This window comes from Triturus cristatus, chromosome 10 (genome assembly GCF_964204655.1).
Source record: "Triturus cristatus chromosome 10, aTriCri1.1, whole genome shotgun sequence".
Taxonomy (NCBI): Eukaryota; Metazoa; Chordata; class Amphibia; order Caudata; family Salamandridae; genus Triturus; species Triturus cristatus.
The window spans coordinates 1,126,718,073-1,126,733,268 of record NC_140593.1 but is presented as its reverse complement, the minus strand read 5'-3'; the positions used below and the strand labels follow the sequence as shown (position 1 = coordinate 1,126,733,268).

Below are 15,196 nucleotides of genomic sequence, written 5' to 3'. Positions count from 1 at the left end.
AATGGGCCGATTAGTCCAAAATAAACTGCAGCAATGGATCAACGAACACAATATTTTGTCATCTTATCAAGCTGGATTTCGCCCTCTAACTAGCAGCGTTGATCAAGTCCTCCACTTTTTAACCATCTACTGGAGAAATGTCACCTTAAAGAAGGGGACATTGTATGCAGTTTTTGTGGACCTAAAAGCCGCTTTCGACTTGGTCCCCAGAGAAAAACTTTGGCAGACCTTGGCGGACGTGGGCTTAAGCCAGGAATTGCTCACACTCCTTGTTCGTCTCCACGAAAATAATTTTGCAAGAATAAGGTGGGGCAAGCAAGGAGAAGTCACTGATCCCTTTCCGGTAGAACGTGGGGTGAGGCAAGGGTGTGTATTAGCACCGACTCTCTTCTCAATTTATATAAATGGCATTGTTGAGCATCTAGAGAAGATTGCTAGTGACGCACCAGTAATTGCAGGCTCTCGTGTACCCATCCTCATGTTCGCAGATGACACGCTGCTACTTTCCCGCACTCCTAGTGGGCTCCAAAAAGTGGTTGATGCATTTGGTATATTTTGCGACGAGAGGGGCCTTGAACTGAACACCTCCAAAACAAAATTCATGTGCCTCAACCAGCTGTCCACCTTTAAAGGTGTAATAAAATACAAAGGTACACCCTTAGAAAGGGTGGACTCTTTCTCTTATCTAGGCATCACCCTCCAAGGAAAAATGAGTTGAAAGCCACACATAACCACAACTTTACTAAAGTTTAGGCAGCTAGCAGGCGCAATTACCCTAAAATATCGCTCCTCGCTGACAAAGCCAGTAAGTTGTGTGTTGGAAATATATTCTATGAAAGTACTAGGGGCTTGTCTATATGGTTCTGAACTATGGGGGTTTTCTAACTTGAGAGAACTGGGCCGAGCAGAAAACAGGTTCTTACGAGGTATTGTGATGGTCCCCCAAAGCACACCCATAATCCCACTAAAATTGGATATGGGAAGAAAAGGAATAGAGGACATAGCGAGGCTACGCCCTCTCCTATATTGGAGACGGATTATGGTGACCCCAGAATTGAGCCATTATGCTGCGGCTCTGATGGATGTTATCAAATTCGACCGTTTCCATATTATCCCATGGTTAAGGGAGCTCCGGGGACTCCTTACAAAAATGAATTTGAACCATCTATGGGACACCAAAGATGTAACCTGCTTTCCAACGAAGGCAAAGTTGAAAGAGCTATACTGGGAAATGGTATATTTTACAATGTTTAGTGACGGCACAAATACAAGTCTAACATCTCGCTTCTTGGACATAAAAATGTACCCTTCTTGCGAAATTTTTTGGGATATCATTGAAAAACCCTTTGATAGAAAACTCTATTTTCAATTTCGCATAGGTACACTTCCGGTGAATGCGTTCAAGAAGCACTGGTCCCCAGTATGGGATGAACATTGCCATCACTGTAAAGAACAAATTGAGCACATTTCCCATCTTTTGTTCTGTTGCCCACTGTATTCGTCCCCCAGACGCAAATGGTTAAAACCTGTGTGCTCTAGCTTGGGAACCCGTAGTCAATCTGCAGCCCTAAGGATACTTGAAACAGATTGTTCGATATTGTTTGTGGTTGGGGTAGCAAAATTTTTGGCCTGGTCATGGTCAATTCGTACTCGTTCACTTATGGCAATTGTATCGTAATGAAATATGTATATTCTCAATCCTGCATGAATTATTGTATTTTATTTATAGAAAAATCTATATTTTATGAAATTTGACAAATTGAAGTATTTCTATTTTTATTATGTATTTACTCGACATTCCATGTTTAATATGTATTTTATTGTAGTATTTATTGTATTAGGGATAGGGGAATGCTTTTATGACAAATGTCGAATAAAGCTTTAAAAACGAAACGAATAGAAAAGAGATTTCATGGATTACATTCAATGAGAAACCATTGTACCTAAACTGTTTAAGGAAATTTGCAGGATGAATGACATTTACCATTTCATAGAGACCAATTCCTAGGATATCTTTTTGGGGAATTTTGACTTTGCATGCATCCATGAACCCTAAGCACCCCTCGCCACATCAAAACTACACCCAGCCCTGTCCCCTAAACTCTACCCATCCCTGAACCCTAAAATCCCTTTCTATCCACACAATTCACTCAGCCATGAACTCTAAACACTCCTCACCACGCCTACTACTGACTCCTAAACTCCACCCATCCCTGAACCCTAACAGCCTTTCTACCCATAAAGACCACTGACCTTGATCCCTAAAAATAAAAACAGCACCCCTGAACTCCCTCCATCCCTGAACCCTAAAATCCCTTTCTACTTCTAAACTCCACTGATAATCCCTGAACACTTAAAACCTAACACCACCCTAAACTCCACCCATTTCTAATCCCTAAAAAACTATCTATTTCTAAATTCCACCAATCCCATAACACTTACAACCCCTCACCATCCTCAACGCCACTGATTTGTGAACCCTAAAACTCTTTTTGCCCATATACCCCACCCATTTCTGACCCCTAAAACTCCTTGCCATCACTAAACTTCCCCCCCATCCTGGACCCTACAAACCCATCACCATTCCTAAACTCTACAATCACTGAATCTTAAAAACCATCACATGCCCTAAACTCCACCAATCTGTGACCCTAGAAAACCCTCCAAACTCCTATAATCCCCCATCCCTGAAAACTAACAACACCTCACCACCCCTATATTCCACCTATTCCTGACCCATAAAAAAACCCTCACCTCCCCTAAAGACCACCCATCCCGGCACCCTAAAAAACCATTTCTACCTCTTAACTACACACATCCCTAACCCTAAAAACTCCTCATCACCCCTAAATATCACCCATCCCTGAACCCCAAAACCCCTCATTACCCCCAGACTCCACCAAAGTGTAATATAATTTTGGATTTTTCCTTAAAATTGGTTTTCAATGATTTGGTTTACTCCAATGTGGTTTCTCAGTTTTTGTTTTACCCAATAAATTCACATACATCATTCTCAGAGAGGTAGAGGGGGGGGGGGAAGCTCAAAACTCACCGATCAACCAGCAGACATAATAGCTTCAATGTCCAGCCCAGTGCTTGTCTTTTTAGGAATTAAAGTACTTAGACACACAGCAGAATTAAATTATAAACAATCCAATTTGCGAATACCGAGTGTTACTCGTGATCATGATTTCCTTCCGCTGGGATCCACACCATTACTCTACTCAATGCGCTATTACTGCCTCGGGCACCTTTTCTGTGATAGTCCACCCAGCAGTCTCTGGAAATGGATGAAACTGATAATGTTCCCCACAGGTTTAAATGCAAAATCAGCCACTTTATTATGATCCCTGCTGTGGTTGTGGGCAGAATCAGTTTTGCGCTTGACAGGGACAGTTCTATAGTTCTTTTCTCAGTTGAGGGGATGGTCAAGCACAGCCTGCGCATTCGGCATGCGTACCTTTCCAGCGGATCAGATGAATGGAGCTCAGCAGACTTTGGCATAGTGATCAAAGTGCCTTCGGCAGTCATGGCCCTCGTGTGGGCTGATTCATGCAGATCATTTGGCAAGGCAATTGCAGTCCTCATCTTGGCCAAATCAAAATAATTCTACAGCAAAGTAGTTGTGACCCTCCTACAGGTAGATGCTTCCGCAGGCTTGTACTCCTGGTCATTGCAACCTTCTCTGGCTGATCAGTTCTCCCACAGCACTGTTGAGGCTTCTCATGCTGTTGACAGAGGCAGCACAGAATACCATTCCACAGCAGCTGTCTGATGGTACCAAAAAGAGTCACTTGTGTTCAGATCTTGTTGGGAGTCTCAGAGGATGTCCCAGGGACCTACTTGGAGGGTGATTCACACATGATGACCTCTCTCAGGCAGTCTTTTTTTGGGGGGGTGTTCCATGTGGTAGAAAAAAGCTGGGCTTTTCCTCCTGGACAGTCTGTCCTCTTGCAGGGCCAGGCAGATTCTCCCAAAGTTCAGCAGTCAGTCAGGCTTGAAGACTCTACGCAGATCCTCAACTCCTTCAGCGAAAAGTGCAGACTTCAGGTGATAACCACTCATCTGTGGGAGACTGGCTGTCAGGCATTCAACAGCCCTGATCACACAACAGTCCGAATACTCTGCAGAACAATAGCTTACTTTGTCACGAAGCACCTTGGACTGAAACAAAGTGGGGTGGTTTGGGTCCCACTTTAATACACATTTTCCAGACAGGGGTTGTGGATCGACTGTCTTGTATGTATGTGTTTTTTGTAAAGCGCACTGCTGCCGAGGCATCGTGGCGCTGTAGACCGCTGGGAAACCCGTCCTGGCTATCCCTGTGAGATGGTCCCTCCTGGGTATCTCCAAGGTGAAACCAGGCATCCCCGGCGAATGTGGGGGGCCGTTGTGGAGATGAGGCAAGCTAATGCCCAGAGTTGCCGAGTATGATCCCTGGTTAGAGTAGGCACCGAGGCAAGAATTATCGGTCCGCTGGCCCTGGTCCACCACCCTGCCGCATCGGGAATTGAACCCTGGTCCCGGGCCGTCCTCTGCTTCCGGGTCTGCCGCCTCTAACCAGTGAGCCACACTACTCCACACTTGAATTTTAGAACTAGTTTGAGGTAGTTCTCTTTCAAGTGTAATTCTTAGGTGCTCTCCATACACAGCCTTTGTGTAGTGTTGCTTCTTACAACAGATAGAATTGGAGCACCCACAACATGGACACAATGAAGTGTGAAGTTACTGCACTTGGCTGTCACAATCCATGAAGCCGTAATCAAGGACAGATAAAAGGGCAGGCCTGACCAAGAAACTTCCTCACTCTGATCAACCGAAACTGGAGTCCCCCTGACCCCACTCTCAAACCCACTAATTCATACCATCAACCAAATGGCAGCGCTCAGGAAAAACTACTCATCAGTCCCATGCTAACAAAGTCTTCATGGAATTTTTAAAGATAGTTCTCTCTCCAGCCACATCCTGTTAACTTCAGTATCTAGACCTTCACCCACTGCCCACAGGAATGCCGTCCATACACTTCTACTGTCCGGGGAACTTTTCCTCATCCTGCCTCTTGTCTGTGCCAAACCAGGATCATGACAATTGGTTCCCACTGGCTTCAGTACTCAGACTCAAGCACACATGCAGAGTTCTACTCCCATTCACATACCAAAGACTCCCTGTCCATACACACGCACTTGGTATACGCATGGGATGTCAGCACAAGGTTATGCATTTCACAGAACAGCAATTATATGAGAGGGTCAGTAGGCCACACAATCACTGATACAGATAAAAAGGTCCGGTCACACTAAGAAAACACAAAACATGATAGGCTGCCACCACCGATTTATGTGCTAACCTCAGGACAGGGGCAGGAGTCTTCTATCCATAATGAGGGAATGCAAGGTGTGCCTCCAGAGCACATGACAGGTCCTGCCAGGTAGAAGCCTTGGCCAAAGCACAAGGTATATTAGCATGACAACAGAGCCAAACTACAAGTCAGGACACCAGATTCAGTAGCAACCACACACTCAGGGCACGCTATTTCACCATGGTAAGGATGTCCCCATGGCAACACTCATCTAGAGTCGCACTACAGGAAACCTAGAGTTGTATCAGCGGAAACTGTTAAGCCATATAAAATCGCATTACACGATACTGCTTTGCCACTTAGCATCGCACCACAGGAACCACTTGTTCCTTTAGGGACACAGTATAAGAAACCACTTCCTTACCCAGAGTCTCATAAAAGAAACCACTTTTTGCTTTGAGTCGCGCCACTCTAATGTGGTACCACGCGGCCTATGAAAACAATGCAGTGGAATCTGAAGTACTCTCATTAACAGACAAAGGATTGAACTGTGGTTACAATGATCTACTCACCTCTTACTACAAACCCCACACATCCACTCCTACCACCTAAAACACATCCTTCAACTTATACGACTTTCATTTGACAATAGAGTTGTGTGAAACTGCGGGAACCTCCCCGCTTCGAGCACATTCCCCTCGGTGCTGGAGGGACACCGTGTACTACCTCCTTCTACTCAGTGTTCTGTGGCACCACTGGCTCCCCTCTACCTCTACACCATTCTCCTGAGTGCTGGGCGATACAAGGGCACTTCTTCTACTCTCTTCACCATTGCCACATACGCCTCACACATACATTGGGCACCTCCTGCTCCCCGCAGCCGCACACCTGTCTACTTTCTCCTCATAACTAAAGGATATGGCAGGCCCCCCCTCACCTCTACCTATAGCCAATCTCAGGAAACTTCTTAGATTACAAACCTTTGATTGATAACAATTGGAACCTAATGAGAATTTGGTGGAAGGGAACATCTGCTGAAAACTGCAGATTTGCCACCTGTAGCCAGACTCGCCCCATTCAGAGTGAGGCAGATGCTGTCGTTCACCTGTTAGGAGCTTCTGTAGCTCAGCTATCCACCCACCAAGGTGTGGCAGCACCCCTGCAAGCTGTAGGAGCAATTCCACTGCTCTCTCCACAGAGGTGGATCACCCACCATGTCTGGCAGAGATACCGCAGTGAACGTTTGCCGCGCCGCGATTTGGTGGGTCGGTATGGTGTTCTTAACATGATGTGAAATACCCCCAAGCATGCTACGGGGAGTAGATTTGTGAGCACTGAAAATGTACCTCTGCTCTTTTAATGCCAGTATTTTCTAGTGGAATTCCTGCCAACAGTCACAAACATTTGCAGATTTTGCACCTGAGAGTTCCTCCCTCCACAGTGTCTCCTCCATGACAGATGACATTGTGTTGTTGAAGAAACCTTTGCTGCCTTTGAGAAGGACCCTTACTAACAAGAAAAGCTACAGCAAAAGAGGATGGGAAATCTGTCACCTGAACTCTGAACTAGTCCACTTGTGTCTCATTGACTTTAGAACACTCTAGGGGTAGAAAGCTGCACTTGTGCTACACTACTGCACTTAACGATGGTTATAATGTGAATATTGGCATGAGACTTTTTGCACACATTTTCAATAGTACCAATTTAGAACTGCGCACATTTAAGCTTACTTTGTTTTTGCACTCGCTTTTGGTAACTCTGAGGAAAAAAATGATGGGCGCAAATACGTGTGCTTGCCTTATTACTCACTTGTTGAACATAATTGTGATTCGGCCACTGAAACTCAAGGCCTAATTCACAAACTGCACTTTTCAGTAAGTTTGCACTTCTGAGCAAGCTTACTACTTTTTCTGTATTCACAAACTGAACTTTTGTAAAAAAAAAACAATTATAACAAAAAACAGATCATACAAATTCTATATTTTTTTACCGTTCAATTAGTACATACTATTTTATATATTTTTAAGATTAATTTATATGTATTTATATGTTTAACTATTTTAAATATTTTAATTTAATTAAACAATATTTACCTATGGGGTTTTATTTTCAGTACCCACCTCGATTATTTTCTAATGTAGGTTGTTGCAGTATCAGTGGTTGGCCATGTGAACCCATGGACTTACTGCAAAAATTGAAGTTACTACAAAATAATAGGTTACTGCAAAAGTGTAAATTACTACAAAGGTGCAGTTTGTGAACACCCAAAAATACTAATCTTAGTATAAAAATAGTGCAAGTGGGACGGCGGCAGGCCCTGACGGGGTCCCGATAGACATTTTTAAATATAACATTGATTTCTGGAACCCCATTTTATTAAAATCTTTGAATGCTGTTACTGATGGGGCACTGCCCGCAACATGGGCTGAAAGTGTGATCATCCCAATTTTTAGAAAGGGCAATAGAGCTAGTGCTAAATATTATCGACCGATTTCCCTCCTTGACTCCACATTCAAACTTATGGGCAGAATTGTGCTTGCTAGGTTGGAGTGTTGGGTGAAGGAGGGGAACATATTAACTAAAACACAATATGGTTTCAGAAAGGGAATCGGAACGGTTGAACAATGTATAAATTTGGAGCTACTCATAGGAAAATACACACGTGCAAAGGAGGGTTGTCTCCACCTTTGCTTCGTTGATCTTTCCAGCGCGTTCGATTTAGTAAACCATACTATGTTATGGCAAACGCTGGAAGGGATGGGTGCTCCTACTAATATCATTAGTCTCTTGTCTCAAATTTATGTCCATCTAACATCAAACATACGATACGGACCAACAGGGGAATGCACAACGCACTTTAAAGTTACCCGAGGGATTAGACAAGGTTGCGTTGTCGCACCACTTTTATTTTCTTTATATATTAATGGAGTTGACTTTTTGCTGCAGGGTCTTAAAGCTGATGCCCCTATTGTAGGTAAACGCGTAACGCCTATTTTATTATATGCAGATGATGCAGTCCTGATTTCCAGGACTGCAAATGGTCTTCAGCTTCTGATTGATAATTTTACCGAGTTTATGACTGATAAAGACCTAGCAATTAATCTATCTAAAACCCTTGTCATGACCTGCGGGAAATGTAAAACTAAAAGTAGTACCCACTTCATAAAAGGTGTACCCATTGAGGGGACTTCAACCTTTTCTTATTTAGGATTACTTTTTAATTGTAAAGGTACTTGGAATGCACATATTAATCTAAGCAAGTTGAAATTTTTAAGGACAAGTGAGGCTATTTTTAGATTCTCACAAAAAATAGGTAATAAGCCTGTGAGAGAGATTTTAAAACTTTATGGGAGTAAATGTGTATCTGGGGTATGCTATGGTGGTGCCCTCTGGGGAATGGCAGATACCTCTATATTGCAAATAATGGAAAATAAATGTTTGCGTAGGGATTTGATTAGTGTATCCACCATTAATTTGTGGCATCGTATTTGGACGAAGGAAGAAACCCATTTTACTAAGGAAATAATATATGATTGTCTTAGTCTAGATTACTCGAAGAAGATACCATGGTTAAAATACGTCCATGATCTTCTGATTGAGTGTAACGTGAATCCTGTTTTTAAAGACCCATTGATTATTGAGAATTTTAGTAAGGGGGAGCTTAAAAAGAGACTCCTCGGTCTAGGAAGATAAAAAGGGAAGCAGGGTTATGTACTAAATCTATTGTCAGATTATATTGTGAAGGTCCCTTTTCATTTGGCACCCAACCCTACCTTATATTTATTAGGAATACCCAACACAGATTTTATCTGACCAGACTAAGGCTACGAACATTGCATTTTCAGATAGCATTTCCTAAGATGGACAACTGGAGTGCAAACCTTCCAATGTGCCCTTGCGATGGTAAATCTGCCCAAAGCACATTGCACTTTATACTGTTTTGTAACTTTTACAGGGATCTTAGGAAATCAATTCTGCGCCCACTTTTTATTTTCAATAAGTTGTACTCCTATAAAACCGCTTTTTATTTTTTATGTAAATTAGATCATGTTACGATGTGTAATGCGGTAATTTCCTTCATTCAATTAGCAATTAAGCGAAGGAAAATGCTCTCATATTTGGAAACACTTGTTTATGAGACTGATTAGTTGATCAAATGTTTGGTTTTATTTCAAGTACCTTTTTAAGATTATTGTAACTCTATGTACCCCATGAAATGTTACTGACCAATATGGTGTTTATACATCAAAAATGAAATATGTATCCTTTTTTAATAAATCTTCTTATGAGGGGGGGAAAAGGGGAACGTAAAATGAAGAAATGTTTTATTATGTAGAATGCTTTTATGGATATTTTTTATATACCGAATAAAGCTTGTTTTGACTTTGACTAATCTTATTCAAAAGTGTATATTTACTCAAAAGTGCAGTTTGTGAGTACCAAAAAGTAGTAAACTGACTAAAATGTGTAAACGTACTCAAAAGTTACACAAGCCCGAGGGCTTCATATACAAGAGAGTTAAGGCGCTTCATTTTTGCAGAGGAATGTTCTCTTCAGATTGTTATTAAAAGGCTCCCAAAACACAATCTGCTCGTAACGCAGCCGCAGGAGTACTGTGTCGCCCTCTGCCATCCTCTGTCCACGCTCTCACCACTGCTCCAGCCCCCACCGTTCCTTTGATGTCACCACTCTCCTCGGTGCTTCGGTTGCTTGTCATCCCTTTCAGAGGGGGCGTGGCCTGCCAGCTCAGACTGGGCAGTTCCTTTCCAGCAGGGACGAGGCAGGTAGGGTAGGGTTGGCTTCTATCTGTAGAGGTCCAGTGAGAAGAGGAAAGATGGACATCCTTCTGGGCGCCTTCTGCCCCCTCAGTGCCACATACGCTCCTGGCACATCCGGTCCCCCCCCCCCCCCCCCCGCCCCCACCCCGCGTTCGTATGCACATTGGAGGCTGTTCTGTGAGAGGCAGGTGGTCTGCTGTACACACAGCGTGGTCAGGACTCGTGTACGGCATCCACCTGGCCAGGGCTGTCACGTGCACGCAGGGCCGTGGGGGCTGCCCCCACAGCCCCTCCCTTCTGGAACCTCCATAGTGCGTGAAAGGCCTTGTGATGAGCAGGGGGTCTCCCAGCCCTGTCATGCCACCTGTGGCAGCTTGAGTGGGAAGGCTGTGGAATCATAGGGGCGGGGCTATGGTATGGGGAACACATGGCCGAGCCACCCCTCCCCCATCTCATGAAGTGGTATGTCCTTTGTTACTGTAAGGGCAGGGGGCACCTGTCACTCCCGGCATCTCTAGGAATGTAGTTACAGTAAACTCTGCGCGCCAGGTAGCTCCCACTTACGCCTGAATGCAGCCTCAGTGAGCTTTGGCGGGCACTGGGTAGGACGCCCCACCCCACCCCTAAAGTAGTATCGTAACCACTCACTATAAACGCTGTCTCTCGAGGAATTCCCTCTCACACCTGTGTGTGCTGCGCCATGGAGAGCGTTGGCAGTCAAGCAGTTCCCCCACTCCCTGCCTGTGCTTAATTTGTAAAAAAAAAAATTGTAAAGTGCCAGATTTAAACTTTTCACACATTGGATTTGTTGTAAAGTGCTGCACACATGCAGTGTTCGAAAACTCAGGAGAAATTAAAAGGTTTCATCAATTTAACACCACCTTCGAGGAGATGTTTTTTTTTGCTGCAAAGCCCTTGTACCTTTGTTAGGAGCTAGGACTTTGGGTGAAACCCCAAGGGTGGTAGCGGGGATGGCCCGTGTACCTCCCACCCATGGGATGTGCTACAGACGCAAAGTGCTGCACAGTAGTTCAGAGGATTGTCTACATTGTTTAACAGGCTACTTTCCAACACAATTATTGCGTTTTTTTGCCCAATAAGTAACTATTTATCAAGAGTTTGCGCTGGTTTGAGACACTCTTTGTGACTTTGCACCAGCGCCGTCTTGATAAATCCGCCCCCCCCTTGAATGCATGATTTAGGGTACTTGAAATGAAGAGCAGCGCGCGCCCCTCTGCCCACGTGCCGGAATGTTGTGAGTTACAGAGAGCTCCCAGGAGCGGCGAACGCCTTGAGCCATGGTGTATCTCTGAGGGCCTGGTTACCGGCGCCGAGAGGCGGAGGAGGTGATATCATTCAAGCAATTGGTGAAACTCGATATCCCGGAATATGGAATCCATTGAGGTCAGTAATTAATTACCTTCAATGACATATTTTGCACTTCTAGGGCGCGGGTTACAAGGGGGGGAAGGGGCTGAGGTGCGTATCCTACCTTAAATATGTTGAGGTATTTACGGGGGTATAGTACATACTTCCTGTTTCAGGATTTTCACTTGAAACTGATGCATGACACGCAGACTGGGCATTTAAAGCACTGGGATGCTTGTCTCTGCCATGATAAACTCCTGCACGTCTGACCCGGTGACATCTGTAGGAGGAGACAGCAGTGGGGGGCAGTAAGGATCCCACCGCTGGAATTCCCAGTCTTGTACAAACCCCAGGGAGCGCTGACATTGGAGTTTACACTTCAGCCGGCAATGTAGCCAGAATGCGGTAAAACATCCAGACTTTGGTGCTTTCCACCCCAAAATCTGCGCATTCCGGTATTTACTGGCCATTTTCCATCCAGAACGATCAACAGGTTTGGGCGGCCAGTACCAACCCGCGGATAATTGCAGGGGGTGAACCTTATCGCTTCTTGTAAATACCAGGGGTGGTAAACGTTTACCGATTTATAATTCTATAATTCTAATGCCTGAGCAAACTGGGAATCATCCAGCCCACTTGTAACGAGGAACTCAGACTTTGCACTTCTAAAAATCTACTCCTGGTGTGGAGTGTATCTTCTATTAGGATATTGGCATTTGTATAGCGCACATTCTCGCATTAGCCTGCCTCACAGCGCTCCCGGCTCTCTGGGATGCCTTTCCACAGAGTTCCAAGGTTCCCACCGTGGACAGGAGTCTAGGTCCGGGGATGACATGTTGCATGTATTGTGCCCTAACCCCTCGCTAGATTGGGTGCCAAAGTTTGATGCAATTCATTTAATGAGCTGGCTGCATGAGCGCTATAAAAGAGGTGCGGCCAAGGCAGCAGGGCGGGACCATGTCAGTAAAGAGCTAGAAATCTAGGACAATTGCTCAGAATTTTCCAGAAATTGCTAAAACTGCCACAAACCCTCTAAACAAACAGAAGGTTCCCTAACCTGACAATGATTTGAAAAAAAGGAAAATCCGTAGCTTTCCATTAGCGTTGCGAAGTGACTCAGGCGACCTTGGGCGCTATATGAAATCAATAGATACGGCTTCCATGGAGTAATTTCCATAAACGTTTTATATATGGACAGGACAAGTGGCCGCTAAATGGATCAGATTTGGTAAAGTTTAATAGTAAGCTGTATTTTGATAGAGCTGACTAGCGTCGATGTTAGCAAGTCTTCTAAACAGCAGGTATGGTTTGTACCTAACTGCACTCATTTTATCCGATTCTGGTGGCTAAAACTTTGAGTGGCCGTGCCAGGATTTTAAACTGTTGCCTTTGGGTTACACACTTCTGCAGGTGAAGCTTAAACTTTCGTAGGGACAACAAAATTAACTTCCCTTTTGCGCTTAAACAGCAAAAATACGTATTGCCGCAGTCACTGTAGTCTGGACAGCCTGAGGGGAGTGAACTGCCGACCCACCCCAACCTTGTTCCGAGCTTCCACGGCCTACCCAAAGATCACTGCAGTTGGCGCTCAACCCGCTGAATTGTCTAGCAGCCTTTCACCGGGTTCTGAGCCGTGTCAGATCTTCAGACGTCACGCATATGTACACAAAACACCCCTTGATCGGGTACCTATGTTTCGAGTAGACAGACATTCCCCACACAACCCCCAAGATGCACTCAGCCCAAAGATGCCCAGAGCACACAACGTCACGAAGCACAAAGCCCCCGGGATGCCCAGAGCACACAAAGTCGCGAAGCACACAGCCCCAGGGATACAGAGAGCACACAGCCCCAGGATGTATAGAGCACACAACTGGGGTCAGGCTTACCATGGTGCCGGGAGTCCACGCAGCGAGTGACCGGCACAGGCCGTGTTCCAGACCCATTCCCATGCACTGAATGGGGAGCCATGTGCCGTGCCCGTCAGCCACACGCCAGCCAATCACCGCTCGGGCTTTGTGTGTACAAAGAGACAAAGTGATGCTCGCCTTTTCACCGGAAGTTACTTTTTTGTCGAGCGTGGAATCGAGTGTTCAAGGCAACATTCACTGAGTCACGTCACCAGTGTACACAATAAGGGGCAGACACAGGAGCGAGGGAGGGGTCTAGACGGTGACAGGAAATCAACCTGAAGGGTGATTGACAACCAGAGGTCACCCACCCAAAACGAGGAAAGGTAGAATCAGGTCCCAGCCTGTTCATTCCCCTACGTTGACAGTTCAAGAGAACAGTATGTGCCATAGGCGGCCCCTAACATTGCACATCGCACTATGACGTCATACAGTACACTATTCGTGGGGCAGTGGCACAGTACCCGTGAGTGTTGCAGTGTAGCACTGCACATCCTGCTCCAGGTGTCATAAATACAACATAACAGACTGCTCTGATGTCATGAACAGAGTGCCCCTGGCAGTTACAATGGACTTTTCTGGTATCTTGAACAGGGTACCTCTGACTGTTACATTATAGCACACCCTGTTCTGGGTGTCATAGACACAACATAACAGACTGTTCTGGTGTCTTGAACAGAGCGCCTCACGCTGTTACAGTATAGCCCCCCCCTTGTTCTGGGGTGTCATAGACACAACATAACAGACTGTTTTGGTGTCTTGAACAGAGTGCCTCGGGCTGTTACAGTATATATAGCACGCCCTGTTCCGGGGTGTCATCATAGACACAACATAACAGACTGTTCTGGTGTCTTGAACAGAGTGCCTCGGACTGTTACAGTATAGCACGCCCTGTTCCGGGGGTGTCATAGACACAACATAACAGACTGTTCTGGTGTCCTGAACAGAGCGCCTCACGCTGTTACAGTATAGCCCCCCCCTTGTTCTGGGGTGTCATAGACACAACATAACAGACTGTTTTGGTGTCTTGAACAGAGTGCCTCGGGCTGTTACAGTATATATAGCACGCCCTGTTCCGGGGTGTCATCATAGACACAACATAACAGACTGTTCTGGTGTCTTGAACAGAGTGCCTCGGACTGTTACAGTATAGCACGCCCTGTTCCGGGGGTGTCATAGACACAACATAACAGACTGTTCTGGTGTCCTGAACAGAGCGCCTCACGCTGTTACAGTATAGCACTCCCAGCTGCAGATGTCATAGGCACAACATAACAGACTGTTGTGATGTCATGAACAGAGCGCCTCGGACTGTTACAGTATAGCACGCCCTGCTCCAGATGTCATAGACACAACATAACAGACTGTTGTGATGTCATGAACAGAGTGCCTCAGACTGTTACAGTATAGCACACCCTGCTCCAGATGTCATGGGCACAACATAACAGACTGTTGTGATGTCATCAACAGAGTGGCTCAGACTGTTACAGTATAGCACACCCTGCTCCAGATGTCATAGGCACAACATAACAGACTGTTATTGTTAGAAGGTGGTTCTGACACTATGGACCGCCCAGATTTTTCGCTTTTTGAGCACCTAATTGTTGAGCATTTACTGTGGGGGAGCCTCATAAGTTGGGACTCACCCACAGTGAACTCAGGATGTAAGAGACTGCATGGGGATTTTACTGGTGTTCCCCTGGCTTGACCAGGCCACAGTTCAGCAGCTGGAGTAAGGGACACCGGGCGGGTTACATGCAGACACATGTGTACATGCGTGTGCACACGTGTACGGGCTGTGCAGGGGAGATTCCTAGCGTGCGCAGTCCAGGAGCTGCTAC

At 45.4% G+C, this 15,196-nt stretch overlaps 1 protein-coding gene across 1 annotated transcript in view; it reads right to left on the bottom strand.

Annotated features, from left to right (window-relative positions):
• Positions 1–13,422, bottom strand: part of RNF151 (ring finger protein 151) — a 33,562-nt gene extending 20,140 nt beyond the window's left edge. The window contains exon 1 of the mRNA XM_085630227.1: positions 13,335–13,422. Coding sequence (XP_085486353.1) covers positions 13,335–13,397 — 63 coding nt within the window. The 5' untranslated portion in view covers positions 13,398–13,422. The remainder of the gene's footprint in view (positions 1–13,334) is intronic.
• Between the last annotated feature and the right edge of the window lie 1,774 nt (positions 13,423–15,196).